Source organism: Mugil cephalus, chromosome 12 (genome assembly GCF_022458985.1).
Source record: "Mugil cephalus isolate CIBA_MC_2020 chromosome 12, CIBA_Mcephalus_1.1, whole genome shotgun sequence".
Lineage (NCBI taxonomy): Eukaryota > Metazoa > Chordata > Actinopteri > Mugiliformes > Mugilidae > Mugil > Mugil cephalus.
Window position 1 is genome coordinate 27056275 of NC_061781.1, and position 24938 is coordinate 27081212.

The following is a 24938-nucleotide window of genomic DNA, read 5'->3' on the forward strand; positions in this document are numbered from 1 at the left end:
GTAGCTAAAACAGATGAAACGTGACGGAGCGTTAGACGATGCCAGTTTAGGCTCATCATTCTTTGACCCTGTCTGTCTCAGATGAACAATACACAAGTTGTGTTACACTGCTGCTGTTGACCAGAGGGTAAAATCCTCAGGTAACTTAATGTCGGGACTTTTTACTTTTTATTGCAACAGTTACACATCCACAGTCACAATCCACTGCACAACGTCAACAACAACTCGAAACCACAGTCTTTCTTAAAGGGACGGAGTTATTTTACAACTAAAAACAAAGATGCAGAGAACTTTGAACACTGTGGACACCTTCTCACTAAACTGACTCCTTTTCCTCTGGTCCATCTGTAAAAATGTGTTTTGGTTTGTCTTACTTCACCGTACAGTATATAAACACCTCACCACAGGAGTCTCTGAAGGACTTAGGAGCTAGTTCCACTTTCTACCTGCCTCTTATGTCCTGTCATAGATTTAAGACCCCTGGAGGCAAAGACAGAAACACCAAACATGAACTACACAACTAGAATAGCTTTGTTTCTTGGATGATGCTGAGGTTGTGTTTCCCTTCATTAGGGGTCGTACTGACTGCAGCTTTCCTAAAACAACAGGATTCATTTTAAATGTCAGAGCTTTCCATCCAGGATTCATGATGCCTCTGCATCTTCTGACGTTAACTGTTGGTCACTGCTGATGTTTTTTGTGAAACTCGTCTTTCTGAGGGTGAAGTCATGTGAGGTTATCTTTTTGGGAAGAACCTGGATGGGAGCAGTTGGGTCTTGGAGCTGGGATGAGGAGCTGAAGCAGCTCGTCTGTCTGCGTCTCTTGTTTCTTGTCCAGGATTTTGTGGAGACACGTCAGCACATTGAACTCATTCAGAATAGGAGCATTGTTCCTGCAGTCACGGTGCATTTAATGTTTGTATGTTAAGGCCTCGCAGAGGCAAAGTTAAAGACCTGGCAAAGATTTAAAATGAGACCCGGGAGAGACTGTGAGAGAGTGTTTAAGAGAAGGAAGAAGACAAAGAGAGAGCAGAGACTGAAGAAGAGATCACATCAGGCCGTTAGAAATTCACTGGAAACAAGTCTGATCCAGTCTGAGCTGTAACTGCAGGAGATATGTGACCCCAGAGAGGAAGACGAGGATGAAGCAGGGAAGGAGAACATGGGAGGCTGTCGTCCAGCCGGTGACGTTACTCTGACACCATGAGGACACTCATGTTCACGAGACACGATGGACTGGTGATCTTACGCACATTTTAAAGTAGACCTGCTCCTCTAGGCTCAGCTAGGAGCTACACACAGACTCTCACAGTCTTCAGGAACTACTACTACTCCCAGTTTAGCCCGGTTGTTGGTTGTTGGTCAGAGGCTGAGAGTCTCCCTGGTCGTGTCCTTATCAGAGTCCAGACCAGAGATGTTAACGCCAATGGAGACACTAGTGTCAATGCTAATAAGGAGGCTAATGGTGATGTCCATGATGATGCCAATGGTAATGGTAGTTGCGATGCTAGTGGTAATGTTAATTGTGTTGCCAATCATGACAATAATGGTGATGCTAACAGCTAGCATGTCAGCGTTGTTACCCATAGGGTTATTTTAGCTCATATCGATCTGTTACCTGTTAGATTTCTGTCAGTGCTCTGCTCTAAGTGGGCATTAGCATCCTTTAGCAGCGGTTAGCATCATGAGCGTTTTCTGACTGTTTGTTCAGAGACGATGTCTTGATGCTGGCTGTCCTCTCTGTCCTCCAGGTGATGGACTGGATAGAAAACCACGGCGAGGCTTTCCTCAGCAAACACACCGGAGTTGGGAAATCCCTCCACCGAGCCCGAGCCCTGCAGAAGAGACACGACGACTTCGAGGACGTAGCTCAGGTGAGTCCATCGTCCTCCCTTTTATTGTCTCATAAAATAAAAACACTCCTTTTAACAGTTTCTTCTTCTGTTTTGTCACTGTCATCTCTTCCTTACTTCTCACCTCTAATTATTGAGTAATTATTATCATTTTACGATGTCTAAAACAGCGCCCCCTAAATGTTACGTAGTGAAACAGTGGTGAAATACGATGTGACACACTGTTGTTTTCAAGGGGGCCAAGTAGAGAAATAGAAGAATGTTGAACAAATCAGGTGAGGCCACTGTCATGACACTGCTCCCCTGTGATTGGCCAGGACTGTATCAAAGGAGGCCACGCCCACTCGTTGGCCTCTATCATCAAACCGTGGTATCGTAGTCATCATCGCGTCAATGAATGAAATAAGGCCAGATTCCACTCACTTTCATTAGTAAAATGATTAAGTGCAGTGAGTGCAGTGCAGAGATTTGGAGGATTTAGTAAAAATTAAATTTTACCAAACTACCTCTGTAGCAACAACTTCAGATAATATCTGACGCCTGAACTCGAGCCTGGTACAGAGAGGAAGAACAGTTTTCCCACATTTAATGTGGAGAATTACGTTGCTCTGAGTGGTTGCTGGTAAACTTCAGAGGTTATTTTACTGGCCACGTATTCTTTTTTCCCCAAAAAGTATATAAAGTTTTTGCATCACTTGGCTTCCGCAAAACATAAATCCACACACCACTGCCTGAATACGTTTGCCTCCTTCATCCTCTGTCTCTAAACCTCGGTCCAGGAGTCGGAGACCCGGCTACGGGTCAGGGCCAACATGAAAAACTCCAGGTTCTATCAGAAGTTTATTCTCCTTCTCTGCAGACATCTGTTAGTAATCTGGCCCTGATTAATCCCAAATTTTCTAAACCACCGTGCCTGGCAGCAGGAAGCATGAAGACGAAGCCTCTGCAGCACCATGTATGGTCACGAGGTTTTCCTCTGAGATTTAATCCATTCCTGCATTTCACTGCTCACAGCATTGGAAAAACAAGACACAGAAACCTGGTGAGGTTCAAACTCTCAGGAAGCATCAGAGGATATCATCAGAGGTAGAACCAGCTCAGGTTAACCTAAACTAGTTCACATTAACCCAAACCGGCTCATATTTGAGGTTTGCAAATTATCTCACAGGAAAGTTACTGCAAGTGCATGAGGGGTCCCACAAGGTTCAGCTCTCGGCCCTTTATTGCTTCCTATATGTATATAAATAACCTTGGACAGAACATCTTTTCATTTCTATGCTGACGACATCTTCTGCTCTGCATGTCTATGCTTTTGACAGGAACAGCTGTGACACCTGCAACATTTTTTAAATGCAGAGAAAACTAAACTTATGTTCTTCACCTCTTCAAAAACAGTAGGATCAACACTGACTGATGAAATGGTCAACAAATAGAGTCTACTTTTAAATAGCAAGGATTTTTGATTAATAACCATTTGTCTTTTAAGGAGAACATTCAGTATGTCGTAAAAAAGCTGAGGATTTTATTACAGAAACAAGTCTTGCAAGTCATTTTTATCTGTTATTGGCTTTGGAGATATGCTGCATGTGAATGTGTCTGTGCATTGTCTTCATGTGGGATAGTTTATATCATGCCTCACTGAGATTTATTACAAACTGTCTCTTGCCATCATTCACTAAAGTAAAGTCATCGTAAAGGTTCATTTAAAAAGCCATTCTGGGTAAAATCCCTTCTTATTTATCTAAACTTAACAATCTCCACCAAATGGACATTTTGCACTTGGTTGTTCCAAAAATAAGAACAGAATTAGGAAAGAAAGCTTTTAGGTTTTGGGCACCAGATGTTTGGAATAAGCTTCAATCCAAACTCCATCTATGAAACCTCATACCTGTGACTCTATTTAAAGCCTGATGAAAGCAGAGTGAGTGTTTAAATGATGTTCTAATGTAACATGTTTTGTTGTTGTTGGTTTATATCTTTTAATTCTGTAACTGTGTTGCTGCTACGTTGGACAGGTCTCCATTGAAAAAGAGATCTCAGTGGGACTAACCTGGTTAAATAAAGTCTAAATAGATCAAATTAGCCTCAAGCATCTTAACCAGATAATATTAGCCTGGATCAACTAATGCTAGTCTAAACCATAGCATAAACCAGCAAATATTAGCATAAACCAGCCTATATTAGCCCAATATACGCTCTACATTCTTATGGAGGATTCGTTACATTAGTTTCTGCTCTTTGTAAACGCGTCCATTGCTCCGGCCTCTAATCTGAATAAATTATTCACCACGTTGGCCAGCAGAGCTTCAGCCCAGGGATAATCCTGTAACAGAGTGCCTTAATCCTGTAAAGAGTGGTTGTGTAATCTGGTGTTTACTCTCTGGATTACGATTAACCTGCAGAATCTGCTGTGGATTACTCTCATTGGAGACAGACGCTCGCTTTGTTTCAGTTTTAGTTTTTGTCATTTGTGGAGCAGAAAATATGTTGAGGCATAAAACTAGAAAACCTAAAGCTACGTCTTCATATGAAAGGATTTGTTCATCATCTTTGTAGCTGACAGCTGGTCTCTAGGGGACATCCCAGTCTCTGGTTGCCATGGTAACCCCAGTGTATACTCACTGCTAAAACTTAGTCCAATGAGCCACAATGTTAAGTTAGTGTAATATAGTTATGTACCTGCCTGCACGGTTTAGTGTGTGTTTGCTGGAAAGACTTGAAGCTTTAGGCAACATCAGGACACACTGAAACATCAGGACACACTGAAACATTCCTAGCCTCTATGCTAATAGTAGCGCTTCCTAGCTTTCTAGCCTTTTCTTAATGAAGATGACGAAGATGTCCTCCTCCTCCTCTTCCTCAGAACACATATACGAATGCAGACAAGCTTCTGGAGGCGGCCGAGCAGCTCGCTCAGACCGGAGAATGCGACCCAGAGGAAATCTACAAGGCTGCCAGACACCTGGAAGTCCGGATCCAGGACTTTGTGCGACGCGTTGAACACAGGAAGCTGCTGTTGGACATGTCTGTGTCCTTCCACACACACACCAAGGAGGTGACTAATTAATCCATTACTTAATTCATCCAACCATTAGCAAACAGCTCTTCCTAGTGCCCCACTTAACCATTGATGATGATGGTGATGGTGATGATGTATTTGCGTCTCCAGCTGTGGTCCTGGATGGAGGAGTTACAGAAGCAACTCTTAGACGACGTGTCCTGTGACTCGGTGGACTCGGTCCAGACTCTGATCCAACAGTTCCAGCAGCAGCAGACGGCGACGCTGGAGGCTACACTCAACGTCATCAAAGAGGGGGAGGAGCTAATGCAGCAGCTCAGGTAACAGCCACACCCCCTCAACACCTTGACCAACATTCACTGGAACTAGAAAGGGTCAACAGCTTACCAGCCTCCCACCTCCTCCTTCCTCCTCCTCTTCCTGCTTCCACCTCATCCTCTCTCCTCTCTCCTCTTACCTCCTCCTGTCTTTGCAGAGATGCGGCCATGTCGACCAACAAGACGCCTCACTGCAGTTCCATTGCCCACATCCAGGGGGTGCTGCAGCAGCTGGACGAGGCTCAGGGCCAGATGGAGGAGCTGTTCCACGAACGTAAAATCAAGCTGGACATCTTCCTCCAGCTGAGGATCTTTGAGCAGTACACCATCGAGGTGAGAGGACGGGAAGCTCGGCTCCAGTCTCAGAACCAGAGTTCAGTCTCACAGCGCCGTCTCCCAACAGGTCACAGCCGAGCTGGACACCTGGAACGAGGACCTGTCTCGTCAGCTGAGCGACGGCGGAGGAGGAACAGGAGGAACAGGAGGAACAGGAGGAGGAGGAGGAGGAGGAGGAACGGGAGGAGGTGGCACCACCTCCTCCGGCAGCTCGGAGGACATCAGTGTGGCGGAGCAGCGTCTGAAACGCCACGCGGAGAGGAAGGCGGCCATGAACAACATGACCTACGAAGTGATGCAGCAGGGCCAAGACCTGCACCAGTACATCATGGAGGTCCAGGCTTCAGGTAACGTCCAAATATCTAGGCCCATATTTCCCAACCACAGGAACCACAGGAACCAGAGGAACCACAGGAACTTCTAAGAAGTTAAATCTTTATAACCTCTTACAATCATTACGAACTTTACCTTTTTATATCGTTTCCCTTGTCTACCGTATTCTAGTTTTTGTATCTTTTTGAATCTTCTGGACTCTAGGGACCAGATCAGTGTTCACACCGGGATTAATAAAGTCCTGTCTTATCTTGTCTTAGAGGTTAAAGTTCAGTTGTAGTAAATAAAGAGCTGACTATGGTGACGAACGTCTAAACGTTGTGGTTCTGTCTCAGGGATTGAGCTGACGGGGGAGAAGGACATGGACCTGGCCTCTCAGGTCCAGGAGCTGCTGGAGTTCCTCCACGAGAAGCAGCAGGAGGTGGATCTCAACACTCAGCTCACCCACGCCCGGCTGGAACAGAGTCTGCAGCTGCGCCACCTACAGGCCGAAGTCAAACAGGTAAATTGTCACTGACAGCCGGAGAGGAGCACAAATCTGAATCCTAAAAAAGGAAAACGATGCATTTAAGTCTTTGTCGTTAGAATCGAGGAGAACACGCTGCTCCTCCTGCAGATGTGAACATGCTGAGTGTTTCCACGAAACGCCGCTGCAGATGGAGGCTGCTGAATAATTTATCAGCGTCATGGCAACGTGCTAATGACACACACACAGCTAGCACTGCTACCCTCCAGCCATCCACCACCTGTACGACTCAGCCCAGCCAGGAATCACAGATCATTTAGTTCTGAACTAAGTTACAAGGAGCTCACAGCACACACTAGACACAAGGACTCAAGATCACCATGAACACTGGACCATTTGATCTAATATACAAGAAAAGGATGAAATTCTGAAGGATGTAAAAACCTTTAAGCGGCTTCCTTAAGTGTTCCTTGTTTCACATGTGACAATAGTGTTAAAGAAGGAAAGAGGAGGAGGAAGAATGAATGATTCTTCATCCAGGTCTGATCTAACCTGTCTCCCTGTGTCCAGGTGTTGGGTTGGATCCGTAACGGTGAGTCCATGTTGAACGCCAGCATGGTGAACGCCAGCTCTCTGTCTGAGGCCGAGCAGCTGCAGAGGGAGCATGAACAGTTCCAGATGGCTATAGAGGTACACGTCCTAATTACTGCTGCTAGAACCAGGTTTACTGCAGCTCTGCTCTAATCATTCCAGCGTGGGTCGGCTCCAAGAGGAGGAGGAGGAGGAGATGGATGCTCTGCATAATTATTTCATTGTGTTCTTATTTAAAGAACAGGAGGGAAGGAAGGAAAGAGGAAAGGAAGGAAGGAAGGAAGCTTAAACTCTCTGTTTGTGTGAAATCTGCAGATAAATAGACAATACCACATAACGATGAAATATAGTAAAAGATGAAGCTGCAGCTGTGTGAGACGTTCTCTTTGTGTCTGAATATTTATTAGTATTTACAGAGGTAAATATGTGAGTACATGTGTGTAACTATACAGTATGGAGCAGCTTACTGCCTGTTTTTAAATCACTTCATTTAATTTTTTATTGTTATTTTTTGGTTGAGAGAAGGTCCACTTAAAGCCCTGGATGACTTTGGTGGTAGGTGAGAGGAGGGGCGCTGCCCCCTAGTGGCGCCATGAGGGACATTAATAAAATATTATTAACATCAACCAAACAGGTTCTTTAAAACAAAGACTGAGCAATCACACCTAGTGTCACCAGGAAGGAAGGAAGGAAGGAAGGAAGGGTCAGTGGTGATGATGGTGATGATGATGATGATGATGACAGTAACCAGGTGTCCTCTCCTTCAGTCTCTCTTCCATGCCAACTCCCTCCAGAAGACTCATCAGAGCGCTCTGCAGGTCCAGCAGAAAGCCGAGGTAAACCCTGTCCCTCCGTCCCCCCCATCCCCTATGTCCTCTACTATCACATGTCCACATGTCCAGCTGATGCGGAGTCCGTCCTCTGTCTCCAGATGATGCTCCAGGCCGGCCACTACGATCCGGAGGCGATCCGAGGCTGTGCTGAGAAAGTGGCCGTCCACTGGCAGCAGCTGATGCTGAAGATGGAGGATCGTCTGAAGCTGGTCAACGCCTCCGTGGCCTTTTACAAGACCTCTGAGCAGGTGCTTCCTTCCTTCCTAGATTAGATTTATCCAGAAAGAAGCAGAAATAAATATAAATCAGTTACATTTCTGTACGTTTTTTGGACATGGACATTTCTGTCCTTAACGAGGACTGAAACGTGGTGGCTATGTTAGCCTAAACAAGAAAGAAAAGAGCAGCTGTTAAAATGATCCAGGTTCTCATGTAGAACCTCTGGTCAGTTCAGTGTAAATTATTCGTTCACAACATTTTTACTTTTGCAAAATTATCAATGAATGTGTTGTTTCATTAATAGCAAAATAATAATAATACATTTTACTAGTTACTTAAATCCATTTCAGAGCCTGGACGTTCTTACTTTTACTTGAGTAAAGGAGTACTTTTACTTTTTTACACAAGTGTCTGTACTTTTACTTCCTCTTACCTAACCCTGGGACATGTCCTCTGTTGGTCCAGGTGTGCAGCGTGCTGGAGAGTCTGGAGCAGGAGTACCGGCGGGATGAGGACTGGTGCGGTAGTCACGATAAACTGGGAAGTTCAGCCGACTGCGACCACCTTCTCCCTCTGATCAGCAAACACCTGGAGCAGAAAGAGGCCTTCCTCAAGGTCAGGCACCTCCCACTGCCACAGCTCCACAGGGGAGGGGCCTAAACGTCCCAGGGGAGGGGCCTAAACATCCCAGGGGAGGAGACCCAGTGGAGGACCCTCCTACTGTTACAACTCCACATGGGAGGAGCCTAAACATCCCTGCAATGGGCACTGCCATCTTGACCCCATGAGCTCATACTTAGCATAAACAATACAATTCCAGCAATTTAGTTAGCTAAAATCAAGATATCAGCGAATTTAAGCAATATAATTACATAATAATAATAATAATAATAATAATAATGTTAGCTGCTGTGTTAGCACAAACAGGCCAATAATAGCCAACGGTAGCCCATGAAAGATAACCATGTTAACCTCAACCAGCTAACAGTAGCCCATGAAAGTTAACTTAAATAACTGTATTAGCCTAAGTTGTGCCTAAACGAGCTGATTAGTCTGGCAGATCTTAGCTGGAGCAGATTCAGCCTTTTTACAAATAGTCCAACTTGCCTTTAGCTTCCCGCTAACAAACGAGCACGGTGTCTTCCCTCCATGTTGCAGGCGTGTACTCTGGCTCGGAGGAACGCCGAGGTGTTTCTGAAGTACATCCACAGGAACAATGTGAGCATGCCCGGAGCCGCCGGCCACACCCGAGGACCTGAGCAGCAGGTCAAAGGTCAGAGACATTCAGTCCATGAACACATTCAGATTCACAGAAATCAAGTTAGACTCCATTCTATCAGGTGGCTGGACTGGACCCCCATGGTCAAAAAGATTCTGAACGATAAAACAGGTGGAAGAGGAAGTGATCTCCAAAAGGCACGAAGTCACAGATGATAAAAAAAATCTATTTTCATCTTTCACATTTTCAGAATAACAGGAAAGGAAATAGGGCCACAGCAAAAGTTAGTTTTGACGTGACAGGATGTAAGGGGAGGGGCAGGAAGTAAGAAAACCCAAACTCATCAGCCATAACATTATGACCTAATAATGTCCTAATATTGTGTAGGTCTCCAAAACAGTTGTGACTCATCAGAGAACGGAGATCGTTTTATCTTCTACTTGCTTAATTGTTCACATGGACAGATTTTGTTTGTGACCAGGGGTACCTGGACGTTTGCATGCCACTGTCTCTTCATGCTTTTGTTCTGCGTGCAGCCATCCTGAACGAGCTGCTGCAGAGAGAGAACCGTGTGCTTCACTTCTGGACGCTGAAGAAACGCCGGCTGGACCAGTGTCAGCAGTATCTGGTGTTTGAACGCAGCGCCAAGCAGGTCAGAGGCCACCAGGGTTTAACAGGACTTTAGTTTAGTTCAGACGCCCCAGAGACTAAAGACCAGCTGTGTGTTCATGACTGTGTTTGTGTTTGTGTGTGCAGGCGTTGGACTGGATCCAGGAGACAGGTGAAGTTTACCTGGCCACGCACACGTCACCTGGAGAAAGCAGCGAGGAAACACAGCAGCTCCTCAGCGACTACCACCACTTCAGACTCTCGGCCAAGGTACGATCAGCAACGAGCTGGCTTCTCTTCTGTCACCTCTCCTGGTGTCATGAGACATTTTTATGTGTCGTTTCGTTCTCTGACAGCAAACCAAGGAGAAGGTGAAGCTGCTGATCCAGCTCGCAGACAACCTGGTGGAGAAGGGTCACGCCCACGTGTCGGAGCTGAAGCGATGGGTTAGCACGGTGGACCGAAGGTACCGAGACTTCTCCCTGCGCATGGCCAAGTACCAGGAGAGTCTGGAGAGGAGGCTGGGGGTCAGCTCAGAGGTGAGGGCACAACTTCAGCTCCATTAGATCTGAGCCCGTACTCCTAAAGATTCTCCTAAAGCATCCTCTCATTTAGCTCCTAACTCAGCCTGAAGTTCCCAGCGAGGACTCTTCTGGTGCTAAGGTCCATAAATGGAGTCACATCCACAGACTGAATCCTGGAATCTAATCTCTATGAGACTGAAGAGAAATAAATAGTGTGTAAACTCAGGTCCACTGTCTCAGTGTTCACATGCTGATAGTTGGATTCATTTCCATTCATGCTGCTCATTGTTGCTCTTTTTCTCAGACTTCATCCACTAGGATCAACTCTTTGCTCTGAGAATCTTTAGGAATACAGGTCCAGCTTATTTATTCTACTGAAATGTTCTTTGTTGGATCTGCTGCTGTGTCTGTGTGTTTGTATCATGTCTGACACGTGAACACATTTGAGGCTCTAATAGAACAAAATCCTGGACAAGTTTGACTTTGAGACATTTTTAGGACTTAAAAAGACGACATCAGGTCACAAGGTCACGTGTTTGTACCACGTGTTCATTCATTTACATTGTCCTCACCAAATAAACAAATACATGAAATAGATTAAGATGGTTATTAAATGTTCTTCAAGCTTCTTAAAGGTTATTAGAGGTTCTAAAGGTTCTCATGGTTCTTACGTGTCCTCTGGTTCCTGTCATTCCTGTGCAGGACAACAAGGACCTGGAGCTGGACATCATTCCCGCCAGCCTCACCGACGACCCTGAGGTGAAACTACGTGACCCCAACCATGAGATCAACGAGGAGAAGAGGAAGTCTGCCAGGAAGAAGGAGTGAGTCTGAAGAGGAGACAGACACTTCTTTCTTTCTTCCTTTCTTTCTTTCTTTCTTCCTCCCTCATGCTTCTTGTTTCTGATTGGCCGTCAGGTTCATCATGGCCGAGCTGCTGCAGACAGAGAAGACGTACGTCAGAGACCTCCAGGAGTGTCTGGAGGTGAACACATTAATAAAGCATCAGCTCCTGTTCCGTTCTGTTTGAGCCAGGGAGAAGGTGCTGAAGGTAAATGTTTCTCTGTGTGTGTCAGACGTACCTGTGGGAGATGAGCAGCGGCGTGGAGGAGGTTCCTCCGGCCATCGCCAACAAGGAGAACGTCATCTTTGGCAACATGCAGGAGATCTACGACTTCCACAGCAAGTCAGTTTATTTAGATTATTTGGTTTCTGGTTTTAAAAACGAGTGCACGGCCCATCCAGAGACATCTGTGTTTGTCTGGACAGTATTTTCCTGAAGGAGCTGGTGAACTACGAGCAACTTCCAGAGGACGTGGGTCATTGCTTCGTCACCTGGGTGAGAGTCCTCCATGTCTGGGTCGAGCCTGATCAAAGTCTGACATGAATATCTAACCCGTCCTCTCTGTGTGCCCAGGCTGATAAGTTCCACATATACGTGGATTACTGCAAGAACAAACCAGACTCCAGTCAGCTCATCCTGGAACACGCCGGCAGCTTCTTTGACGTGAGTAAATCTTCATTCATGTGGAGGGAAGGAGGTGCACTTCACCTGCTTCATCAGCAGGTGGCAGCGTTGAATCAGATTTCCAAGGTTTGAGTTTCAACATTTTCCTGTGAGCAGGACATTCAGCAGAGACGAGGACTGGCCAACTCCATCTCCTCCTACCTCATCAAACCGGTCCAGAGGATCACCAAGTACCAGCTGCTGCTCAAGGTCCATCAGCGTCGACACACGGCAGCTTCAAAGTGCTCACGCTGACAGCAGCTTAACGTTAATGTGTCGTCCTGCAGGAGCTGCTGTCCTGCTGTGAGGAAGGTAAAGGGGAGATCAAGGATGGTCTGGAGGTGATGCTGAGTGTCCCTAAGAGAGCCAACGACGCCATGCACCTGGCCATGCTGGAGGGTAGGGCGCCGCCATATTGGTTCAGTCACAGTTTTATCTTTCACAGTTTCAGTCAATGAAGAGTCACTGAACAAATATAGAGTAACACAATAAACCAATCAAGCCTGAAATTAATTAGATAATTAGCTTCTAAATATAAATAAATGTGTGCTAGTGTCAGTTTAAAGGTAATAATGAAAAGCTGACAACGAACTACATTTATGGACAGTTTTATCCAAATGCTAAATGCTAATCCATTATGAAAGAGTTTTCACTAGTCAAAGACGTCTCATTTAACTGTGGTAGCAAACGTCTGTGAAGCTGTTAATGTCACTGAGGGGCAGGGTTGTATATCTGATTCCTCCTCCTCCCCTCAGGCTTTGAGGAGAACCTGGAGGTGCAGGGTGAGCTCATTCTGCAGGATAGCTTTCAGGTGTGGGATCCACGCTCGCTGATCAGGAAGGGACGCGACCGACACCTCTTCCTCTTCGAGTTCTCTCTGGTCTTCAGCAAAGAGATGAAGGACTCAGCCGGCAGAACCAAGTACCAGTACAAGAACCGGCTCCTGGTGAGTGGCCATGGCCTCCCTCACCAGTCAGTCAGTCTGACTGTATGTCCACGCAGAGATGGGCTGATGGGCTGATAAAGTCTTGTGAAGCTTCTCACTGATTGAGCTGATTAAATATTTGAAGCTTCAGCCTCAAAGACGAACCAGTGACATCTAGTGGTCATCTGCAACTATAGCAGCCACCAACTTCCAAACCACTCACACATCAAGTGTGATCGGTACATCTGCATCAGTGCAGATAGTTTCCTCATTTCCATTTTATTCCTTTTAAAACCTTGACCAGTGTCGTCTCAGACTCATTTCATTCACACATATTGAGGCTGTGCAGAATAATTTACAATATTAAGAACATCTTCATCTAAAAAGCTACAAATTGCTTAAAAAGGACGTGGGGATGGGGTCTAAGACGCAGGGTTTTAATTGTTTTCTAAGCGTCTAAGAGATCTGATCTGATCCTCTGTATTTACTGCTGAAGTGGACTAGTCCTCATGTGGCCTCACAGACATTCTGCTAGAAACATTAAAACCTGCGTTAATTAAACAAGCGATTGAAGTAAAGGTTTCCTGTTTCTCCAGGAGGTGTTGTGTTGGTCGTGATCACTTTCAGTTTTAATGGGGCCTCTGTGTCACGAACTGATCTTAGTTTACTGTTGAAACTAATCACAAACCGTCTAAACATCAGCTTTCACCTGAAACATTTTTTCTGAATATTTTCCCTCCTAGCTTGGAGTGCATCGCCTTTAACTCGGCCAAGTGTTCTTAATATAATATCTTTAATATTCAACTTTTTTCTCTTTTTGGTTCTGCTACGTTCCATATTTACCTGATTATTGTTAATACTTTTCTATATAAATGAAAAAGATTTTTTGGTGGCTGTTTTTCGTGTTATTTGTTACTCTTCGTATTCTTGTAGGCCTGTATATTTCATTGTCTCCATTTTTCCTCCCACTTCACCAGTGAGTCACCTGTTTAAACCCTGGTCACTGGGTTTTTGTTCTTTGTTCTCCAGGTCCTGCAGCTTTTCATTTAAAAAGTTCTTACTTTCAACAAGGTAAACGGTCTGTCACTTAAAGGTTAAGATGTTTCCTGACGTTCGCTCTGGAAGATTTCATTGACAGTAAAAAAGACACAGAAGTGATCAGAAATGCTAATGTCCCTGACTGAAGTGACGCATGCTGACAGATCTACCATCTAAACCACCTACAATAATTATTCTCTCATAGCTGATGTAAATGATAAAAAGTTCTGAGTTCTGGTCCTACAAACTAATAAATAATCAGTGATGATGAATCCACCTGTTCTTATCTACCAGGCTCCTGTATAGTTCAGGTCATTTACATTCGGAAACGCCCTGAACTGACCATATGTGGCAGCAACAAACCCTTTAAGAACGTGTGAAGGGATTTTTTTTTATTGTCACTGAAATCACAGCAAAGAGGAAGAGTCTGTGCGCCGGAAAAAAATCACTGCTGCAAAATCAACAAGACTCTAAAGGATCATCTGACCAACATCACACAAACTTTACTGCAAATAAACGAGGCGCTGAAACAGATTGATGCATCGCAAATGTTAAATACATTTAATTAGAGCAAATTAAAATAAAGGTAAATGAAATTTCTCACATTCCAAACATTTACACTGAAGTTTGTTTCTACAGCAGCGTTTAATAGAGACGTTATTTGTGTATTGAATGAATCCTTCCCTGTTCACGTAACTGTTGTGTGGTTTATTGTGATGTGGGTCAATCTATGGCTCCATGTTATGTTTGGGAATCCAGCAATGGCCCGAAATCCTGGTTTAATTTGATCCTGGGATGATTCTGCTCAGTGTCGGCTGTGAAATGTCGCATATATCTCTCCAGAGGCCGAACGTCCCAGTGAGGACAGGAGATGAGCGCTGAGCTGGCTCTGATTTAAAACACGACTCTTACATCACGGATAAATCCATCAGCGTGTTCTAGATGAAGCTGTGGAACAGATCAGATTAATTAATGATACCTGAAAACACACATGTCTTTTATAGCTGGTCGTGTTAATTATTCAAAGTGTCTAAACTAAACTAAACTACCGACTGAACATGTTTATAAGAGGCCGGTAACATGTGGTAACATGTGAAGTTTGAGAAGCTGCTGAACGCTGAGACTATGTTAATGCTTCTAAGTGTAGTTCCACTTTTCTACCACTAGTTTGTGTGTAGCAGTCAGAATTGTGTGTAAATTTACACACTTTTCTATGCACAAGTACAAACTGATAAATGTCAGACTTTGCGTTGGATGTTCTCGCGCTCTCAATATGTCAATCAATGCAATATGTCATCAGCTTCTGCTTTCATTGATAAAAGTCATTATAAGATTCAACCGACACATTTTTATCAGGTGAACAAAACAACTTTGTTTTTTGACTGTGTGTCAACTGTGATTCCTCCAGAACAAAAACCGCCACCAGAGAGATTCTACAAACTTCCGAGACTGAAACCATGAATGAAAAATAAAGCTCCAACATGTTCATGACCAGCATCTACTTACTTCGTCCTAAATAGGCTGGAATAATACGAGTTAATACTATTCTCTGAAACCGAGCCACTGGTTTAAAGGGTGGTATGGGTCCAGTAGTGAGGTTCTTTTGCCTTGTGAGTTACCTTCTGGATGTTTGTGTGTTACTTAAACTCACCCCATTTGATGGACTTCAGCCTCCTCCTCTCCTCCTCGTCTTCCTCCTGCAGACTTCAGAGCTGGGAGTGACTGAGCACATTGAGGGAGACCCCTGTAAGTTCGCTCTGTGGGCAGGAAGAACGCCTTCATCTGATAATAAGACGGTGCTGAAGGTGAGAGCATTTAAACTAATTATCATCATTATTATGATTATTATTATTGTCTGATTATTCTGACGGGGGTCATGTTGCGGTGCAGGCGTCCAGTGTGGAGGCCAAGCAGGAGTGGATCAAGAACATCAGGGAGGTGATCCAGGAGAGGATGACTCACCTGAAGGGGGCGCTGAAGGAGCCTCTTCATCTCCCTAAAACTCCGGCTCTGAGCAAACCCAGGAACAGCACTAGGAGGTTAATCTCCTTCTTTTATTTCCAGTAGATGTGAACCTCACTGGTCACGTGATATTGATTCCTGGCTTCCTGAATGTTTCATATACGTTTATATAAATGTGTGTATCCAGGGACGGAGGTGAGGACGGAGACAGCCAGGGGGACGGCAGCAGCCAACCAGACACTGTGTCCATCGCCTCCAGGACGTCCCAGAACACGATGGACAGCGATAAGGTAGAGACTCCTCTGGTCCAGGCTTGTATTCTGGTGGTCCAGGCTTTTATTCTGACAACAACACACAGAAACATTAAAAACTACAATAAAAATACTGAAAAGATCAGACGGCACAATAAAAGCTTTAGTTTAAAAAGGATTAAAACCTGTAGAGTGACGGTCGGGTGGGCCGGCCTCTCACAACAGGTTCAGGTGGAATCTAAAAATGAGTAACGGTACAGAGGTGGAGTGGAACCAGGATGACCAGACCTTTAACTTTAGACTTTTATCCTTTAGATCTCCTCCTCCTCTTTTCTACCAACATATGTTCTGTTGCACATAAATATCTCAGAGTGTTTCTGCTCCTGATGTTGTTGTTCTAGTTTATTGTTTCTAGGGTTTAGGAAAGTCCTCCTCTCTCTATTTCTGGATCCTCCTCCTCCTCCTCCTCCTTCTTTTTGTTGTTCTGCTCTGGTTTATTGTTTCTAGGATTCAGAAAAGTCCGTCTGTCTCTATTTCTGGATCCTCCTCCTCTGTTTTCCTGAAAACTTTAAGGAGAAAATTGTCTCAGCTGAGGATCATGATTCAGCAACTAGATCTGGTTTTAACTCCTCACATCCTAAAGCTGGTGTAAGGCCGGTCTAAGGCCGGTCTAAAGCCGGTCTAAGGCTGGTCTAAGGCTGGTCTAAGACTAGAGTAATTAAATGAGACTCTAAGTTTGCTAACTAGTCACAGAGTTAAGCTAGTGTTGATGCTGAGTTAATGCTAATTCTGCTATGCTAGCACTTATCACCTGCTGGTGGCGCTGTTGTCTGTGCTACAGATGCTAATCATGAATGCTAACAGTTAGCATTGTGAGGACCGGTCTGAGTTGAGTCCTGCTGTCTCCAGTGAGGGCGGAGGCTGTAAACCGTCTGTGACCTAAACACCAGCCACTGGAACGAAGCTTTAAATCTAAATTTAATCAGACTCAGACTCCACCACAGGAAGGACTCCATCAGACCAGAGACCAGAGACCAGACAGAGACCAGAGAGTCCACATCATCTAAATGAACTCTTTGTCTCAACACGTCGTCTGTTCTCCTCCACAGCCCAGTTCATTCTCCTTTTCATTTCTTCCCTCCTAGTGACATTTGCTAGATTAAGGAGGCTAAACATGAGTAAGAGGGGCGGGGCAGGACCAGGACCGGGACCAGGACCAGGAGGAATAAATAGAGGAGGTGGAAACAGACGTAAACCCACAAAAACCCCAGAAAACAAAAACAGAAAAAAAAACTCCAGTGACACAAGCTTCAGACAAACAGAGTGACAGAGACTAGAGGAGACCTCATGTGGACCTGGTTTACACTGGTCCAGGTCTTTGTTGTGGACCTGGTTTACACTTGTCCAACATGTGTGTTTCCTCATGAATCAAATCATTCAAACTGAATCTGTACAGTAGCCATCTGCTGGTCACATGACACACACACTCTCACACATAACACACACACATGACACACACACACACACACACACACACACACACACACACACACACACACACACTCCCATATGACACACACACATAACACACACACACTCACATATGACACACACATTGGAGACACACACCCAGTGGGAGGACGTGTTGTTGTGAAGCTGCTTCCAGGGAGAAATGTGAACACATTGACCTACACACTGAACTACACAAAGCTGTGGCTGTTGGTTCAGGGAGGGAGAGGGGAGGGCGGGGGAGGGAGGGGGGAGGGAGGGGGAGGGCGTGTTTGTGGCAAAGACACAACCGAGGGAGTTGTCAAAGACGAAGGGAGAGAGAGAGGGAGACGGACGAAGAGATCGGACGATGCCAAAGTGGATCAGCTTGAAACTGTTCAAGGAGAGCAGCAGAGTGAGTAGACTCGTCTGGACCAGGGTCAGAGCAAGACCTGGACCCTGGAGGCTCGGTCTAGGTCTAGGTCTACTCAGGGTCTGAACCGTGGTGGCTCGGTCTAGGTCTAGTTCTGGTTCTAGTTGTGGTCGGGGACTGTGATAAATAAGTTATGATAAGTGGTTGGTCTCTTCTTTTAAAGCTGCTGGTTTCTGTGTGTAAAGCTCAGGTTTTTACTGTGCTGCTTTCAGACCAGTCGGTTGGAGTCCAAAGGTCAAAGTTCAAGAAGCTTCTTTACTTCAGGTTTAGTTGTTGGTTTCTGATTCACTTGCTGTGTTTCCATTCATTCTCAAAATGATCCGAACCCGAGCGTCTCAATATAAACTGATAATGTCTAAAAACCTCTGAACTATCTGAAGCTAAAACACGTCTACGCTCTCATGAGGTGGTTTTCAGACGTATCGATAGAAAAGGACAATGGAAACACTTTTTTAGTGTTTCCCAGTCACCACGTGGTCACGTGACCACAAAGTGACGAGAATTTAAGAGAATTGTGGGAATTATCACCAGACAAGACTTTATCGGAGTTAAAACACCCTTCAGTGGAAACCAAGAGACTCTGGACTTAATCCACATTCCACAAGTGTCACTTTTATTTTGAGAAAAACTGTGATAGAAACACAGCTACTGATAAAAGTTGATGGCGCCTCTGGAGTCCAAAGAACATGACGCAGCATCAAGACGCTTCTCACTGAGTCTCTGTTTCTACTTTAGTAGAAACTTCAGCATATAGATCAGTTTACTAGTGTTTCTAGACCAAGTAAAACTAGACTGGTTCTAAATAACAGGCTTTTTCCTGAATATTGTCGTCATGTTTGGTTCACGGAGGAAAACGCTAGCAAGAGGAGAGAGCTAGCAGGAGGAGAGAGCTAGCAGGAGGAGAGAGCTAGCAAGAGGAGAGAGCTAGCCAGAGGAGAGAGCTAGCCAGCTACACATGATAGAAAGAAACACAACATTACAGCCCCTTTCCTATTGGTGGAAACATGCATCCATCAGCCAATCAGGACATGATGTGTCAGTTTAGAAACATTTAGACATTATTACTGATTGGACACCTGATAGTTGTGGACATGGTCCTAAATAGTTTTAATGGAAATAGTTGTAAATAACTAAATGTGTTGATGAGCTTTAGAAATGTCCAGGTTAGATTTACATTCTAAGTTCTAGAAATGGTTGGTTCAACATGTTTGTGGTTTTCTAACTTGTTCCTCCTGGATCTGATGGTTCTAGTCTGGTTTGAGCTCCAACGTTTAATACAGTAAAGTCACACAAGTTTATCAGAGAAAACTTGGTCCAGATGTGGACAAGATTCAGACTGGTTCAGGTCTCTGTTGTGGACCTGCTCAGACTTTTAGAGTCCAGATTACCCCAGAGCAAGGAGCTGAAACCAAAACCACTCTGGTTTCTTGGTCTGGACCCTCTCTGGGAGGAGTTTCCGTGGACTAGAGGTGGATCTGACTTTTCCAGGAAGGTTCTCTGTGCTTTCATAAAGCTGAAAATAAAAAGTTATGAAACCCGGAGAAATGGAAAACTCTCCAGTTCTGACCTCTCTTAAAGGTTTTACTTTCCCTGGCTTCTGGAAAATAATGTAAGATTGGAGAAGACAAACAGAAACGTCACAGGACAGGGACAAAAATATGCGGAAAATAAAAATGAATAAAAATAATAACCATCGGAGTCTTTTAGTCTCCTAGAAGAATAAAAACTAAAAACCAATTAAAACACATTTCTACATGAGAAAATAATAATAGTAATAATGAACAAATAAACTTTAAAGCAAATTAATTTAAATTCAGTTCAGTTTGGGTTTTAGACTGGTTCAGGTCTTCGTTGTGGACCAGGTTTAGACCGGTTCCTGGAGGTGAAGCGTAGTCCCAGAGCAGCTTCAGTCATCCATGAAAACTCAAAACACCTGAGAGAGAGAGTGTGTGTGTGTGTGTGTGTGTGTGTGTGTGTGTGTGTGTGTGTGTGTGTGTGTGTGTGTGTGTGTGTGTGTGTGTGTGTGTGTGTGTCGGCCATCTGTCGGCCAGAAACTCACCTGGAGGATCTTTGTTGCTAGGAGACCTGTAACCGGGCAACAGTGACCTAATGACCTCACACATTAACACACACGATACACACTGATAGTGTCCAGGTGTGATTATTAACCTGATGATGACGACAACAAGAAGAGAGCAGCTAAAAAAGAAAGAAAGATACTGGACAAAGGACTGGGACAGGGTTGGACCAGGTCTGATGGACCAGGTCTCAGTGGGACAGGTTGGTGTTGACCAGCTGATCGTCTGAGTGTTTGTGGTGGAAACACGTCTGTTTGTTTTGTCGACAGGAAAAGAGAAAGTTAAAAAAAAAAAGAAAAAAGGCAGATCATCGTATGAAGAGAAGCTTCTTTCATCTTGAGATGATGAGATTTATTTTCATGTCTGCAGCTCTCTGGAGGATGTGAACTCACCGTCGTCCTTCAAGACTTCACAGCGGGGTCCAGCACGGAGATGTCGGTCAGCACAGGTCAGACCTACACACACACTAACACACATCAGCACAAATTAACACACATTAACACACATGTACAGTGGCGGAAAAAAAGTTTAGGGACACAATCTCAAATATTATCATGAAATATTTGTGTAAAATCTTTTTTGTGTTTCAAAGGTGCGGCTGCATTAGACACAAACACAAACAAATTATATTTATTGTGTTTATTGTTAACAAGAAAAACTAACAAAACTGAATTCTTGACAGTTTCAATGTCACAGTTGTTGGAATCAAAGTGAACAAATAACAGAATGACCAGAATGGTTTGCTCTTTGAAACAGAGCTTTTGATAATCCACCATTTCGACCACGATTTCCAATGGGGCTCATTCAGGGGCCACTCTAAGACCTGGATCCTGTGCTCCTGCAGCCAGGTTCTACTGGTCCTGGACCCTGTGCTTCTGCAGCCAGGTTCTACTGGTCCTGGATCCTGTGCTCCTGCAGCCTGGTTCTACTGGTCCTGGACCCTGTGCTCTTGCAGCCAGGTTCTGCTGGTCCTGGATCCTGCGCTCCTGCAGACAGGTTCTACTGGTCCTGGATGTGAGTCAAGGGGCTTTATCTGGTAGAAACATCCAGTTTGGACCTGGACACAACAGAGCACGTGCAGAAGGGACCATGTGGGTTTGGAGAATGAGCTGAATGTGTGATGACAGACAGTGAGATGAGCAACACCAGCAGCATCATGCATCAAAGCCTGATGCTGCCTCCACCATGTCTGACAGTAGCTACTGTCCATGCTGGAGATGATGCTTGGCCTGGCCTTCTGCGTAGCAGAACATTAGCAGGAGGAAGATAAAGCTGGAAACTGGACTCATCTGACCACAGAATCTTCTTACAGGTCCTGACTGTCCAGTCCTTGTGTTCTTGGGTCTAAGCTCTGTCTCTCATGAGGCTTCTTCACAGCCTTGTAGGACCTTAAGTCCACCACGTACATGGAGGCTGGAACACTGGACACCAGTTTGGTTTGACCACTGCTGCTGGAGCTCCTGTGATGTCATTGGCTGGTTTTCCTGCAGATGTGGATCAGGATGAGGTCATTGGTTGCTGTAGAAACCCTTGGACGCCCAGATGTTGGTTTGGCTTTTATTTAGACATGAAGCAACAGAACAACGTGTCTGTAAATAAGAAGCACGTTCTTCATTAGTGGATCACTGGAACCAAAATGACCCAGTGCTCAACATTTCTGATGGATTTTTATGGAACCAGTCAATTTAAAGTTCTTAAAGTCTGTTTTAGGATTTGTTTAGTTTTTTGTTTGTGACTGAACAAAAAGAAACTGCACTTAAAGACCTAATAGTGATTCCTCATGCGATAGTTCACAGATACATGGGGTCCAAAAACTTTTTCCACCACTGTACATATCAGCACAGGTCAGACCTACACACTCATCAACTCACGTCTAAAACTTGTCTCCTGTCTCGTGTCTTCCAGGTCAGACCGTCGAGCTGTTGGAGCGTCCCAGTGAGAGACCAGGATGGTGTCTGGTCCGGACCACCGACCGCATCCCCCCCCAGGAGGGTCTAGTCCCCAGCTCGGTGCTCTGCGTGTCCCACTCTCGGTCCAGCGTGGAGATGGACTGCTTCTTCTCAGGGAAAGGTAGGACCAGGGTTTTATCTCTTTATTTGACAGGGACACAGGGCTGGTGGAGCTGACGTCAACGCCGCCACATTAGAAGGAAAGCACGTTTTACTAGTTACTAAGAGGTCGATAACTGACAGCAACTAACTGACTTGTGGCCCAGGAGGCCGGAATAGACGGAACAAACAAAGGGAGGGGACATGGTTTTATAGGAATCCCAAAGATGTGGATTCCTGCAGTAAAACAAGAAAACACAGCGGTGACTCCTCAAGAAAGATTCTCCTCAAGAAACAGATTTGTCTTTCTATCAGGGACAGAATCCAGCATCCTCTTCCACTAATGAGACATAGAACAGGACAATAGTCCCAATCAGAGAGGATGTCACTGAGAAGATAAAAGTCAACAGTTACAGGATTGGTTTGATATCAGCTTCTGGTTGAGTTTAGAAGGTTTGTGGTGTCTGACCAAACTAAAACACAATGTCAGTCCATTAACTCCACCAATCCAATGCACCACGATGTGATCGTAATGACTCACATTCTGCATCCTGAACCTGAATACTAGTTAATATTAATCTGATTTGTGGATTTCTGATGTTGTATCAGTGGAGTGGATCCCATCTGATTTCAGTCTGAACATGATCCGTGTTTCAGTCACTTACAAAAGTTACAGAAATCTGCAGCACATATGTAACCCACATTAAAACAATATAGGAACAAGAGATAAATGATTGGACAATAAACAGAAAAATATGCCCTTAACGTTACAGTGAAAACATGCTTCAGAGTTTTCTACTTCTCTACATAAAATGCCTCAGAGCATCCTGAAAGTCGACAGAGGAACACACACATTAGATTAAAATGAACCAAAAGGTTCCACAACCATCTGTAAAGAGTCTGGAAGCCACAAATAATCCACAGAGAGTCAGACAGATTGAAGACGACTGTTCCCCTCCACAGGAGTGGTCCACCAACAAACATCACTCCATCATAGTGGGAGAGGAACCAGAGGAACCCAGGGGAACTTCTAAGCAGCTAAAGGCCTCTCTCACATTGGCTGATGTTCATGTTGATGAATCCACTCAACAACCAAAGACACTGCTCTCTGTCCACAAAGAACATGCTGGGACAATGTTTAGTGGACAGATGAGACCAGAGTAGAATAGTTTGGTTTAAATGTTTGGAGATGAACCAACACTGCATTCCAGCATCAGAACCTCATCCTCCATGACACATGGGGGCGCTAATGTCCTGGTTTGGGCCTGTTCTGCTGCATCTGCTCATCATTGATGGACCAATGAACTGTGAATTCTACCAGTGAACTCTGAAAGAAAATGTCAGGACATGAGTCCATGAGCTGAATGTGAAGAGAAACTGGGTCATGGAGGAAGACAAGGAGCCCAAGAACACCAGTGGTTCTCCAGAAGAACCAGATGAATGTTTAGGAACAAGTCAAAGTCCTGACCTTCATCCAATAGAAATGTTGGAGCATCAGCTGATGAGAGGAAACCACCAACATCTCACAACTCAGCTGGTTCTGATCTGAATGGGATCAGATTAGACCCTGATCAGCTGTTACCAGGAACATTTAGTTTAAAGGACTCACAGACTCACACACTAGACACAAGGACTTTCAGGATGTGTTGAGTCATTTTTATGTAGAAAACTGTGAAGCTGTTAAACCTTTGAATCATGTTCCCTGTCCGTCCTGTAGAGGGCGCCGTTTAACTGAACATAGATTTCCTGCTCCTCTTTCTAAACCTCTTGGACAGTAGATGGAAACAGGGATGGTGTGAGCTGGTTGTGAGCTTCAGCTCCAGGTTTGGTGTAATCAGCTGATTTGCCTGCTGCAGCCACAGAGTTTCCTGCTTTCGTCGATGACAAAGATGCTTTGTGTTACTGCAGCGCTGATGCAAATGAGACGACTGCAGCCGCTACTCATGCAAATGAGCACACTTAAAGATATTTAGGAAGTTTCCAACGCACACACACGGACAGATGAGCCAGAGGAACCACAGCGTCATCATTTACAGTCCATGCGTCCTGCTTCCAGCTCACAGACCAAAATAAAACTAATTTTACTGTGACAGCGCCAGCTTTATATACATTTATATGTCATATCTCATCCACGTCAGTGTTTGACTCCCCTGATTCCTCCCCTAGGACGAGTATCTGCAGAGTTAACACTGTTTAATTATGTGGATGAGTCAAAGCTGTTAATTAACTCTGTACAGTCACTGGTGATTAAACAGAGAGGAACCCCCCCCCCATGTGCTGGTCTTGTGACTGCTCTGTAACTAGGTCTCCTCGTCCTCTCTCTGAAAGACGCTGCAGCTCCAAAGTTAAACTGAAAGTCAGTGTTCACTTCGTTTCAATCTGGAGGAAATAACAACGTTCTCCCTGGTTTGGAGAAATAATGAAGTTTGCGACAGCTGTCAGTCAACATGTGATTTTACGTTACGTTTTCTCTGAAAGAGAAACACATTTAGAAAGAGCAAAACAAAATGTGAACAATGAATTTGAACCAGTTCACTTTAACCCTTCACACTGAAAGAGTGACATTATAGGACAGAAGAAAACTGTTTTACTTTAGTGAATTTCTTCAATGTTCCTGAGTTAAATCCAGATGAACACATTAGAACATCAGAGCTGATTCAGACACTTGTCAACATTATCGCATTAGAAACATTAGGACACTTGTTCTTCTTCATGGCTCCTAATAAACCAGTTGTGCTCAGAGTCCATGCAGAGGTGGACCTTGTAGACCACATTAAACCTGAGATAAGATAAGTTCGGACTCGATTTATTCTCGTGGGCAAATTAGGGGCCTGAGGATATGGAATATGATTCCTCGCTCTATCAAGGGATTTTAATCTTTGAACTAGTT

The 24938-nt window shown here is 44.6% G+C and overlaps 1 protein-coding gene across 1 annotated transcript in view; it reads left to right on the forward strand.

Moving 5' to 3' along the window:
* LOC125018036 (kalirin-like) overlaps positions 1-24938 on the forward strand; it is a 78987-nt gene that overhangs the window by 28078 nt on the left and 25971 nt on the right. The window contains 29 exon segments of the mRNA XM_047601651.1: positions 1751-1873; positions 4716-4907; positions 5022-5191; positions 5347-5521; positions 5592-5645; positions 5647-5722; positions 5725-5871; positions 6193-6359; positions 6894-7013; positions 7682-7750; positions 7846-7995; positions 8432-8581; positions 9125-9239; positions 9722-9837; positions 9942-10064; positions 10151-10333; positions 11021-11142; positions 11237-11303; positions 11395-11504; positions 11588-11657; positions 11736-11825; positions 11943-12035; positions 12113-12224; positions 12581-12771; positions 15492-15593; positions 15679-15827; positions 15938-16040; positions 20370-20448; positions 21906-22070. Of these exon segments, the coding sequence (XP_047457607.1) occupies positions 1751-1873; positions 4716-4907; positions 5022-5191; positions 5347-5521; positions 5592-5645; positions 5647-5722; positions 5725-5871; positions 6193-6359; positions 6894-7013; positions 7682-7750; positions 7846-7995; positions 8432-8581; positions 9125-9239; positions 9722-9837; positions 9942-10064; positions 10151-10333; positions 11021-11142; positions 11237-11303; positions 11395-11504; positions 11588-11657; positions 11736-11825; positions 11943-12035; positions 12113-12224; positions 12581-12771; positions 15492-15593; positions 15679-15827; positions 15938-16040; positions 20370-20448; positions 21906-22070 (3583 nt within the window).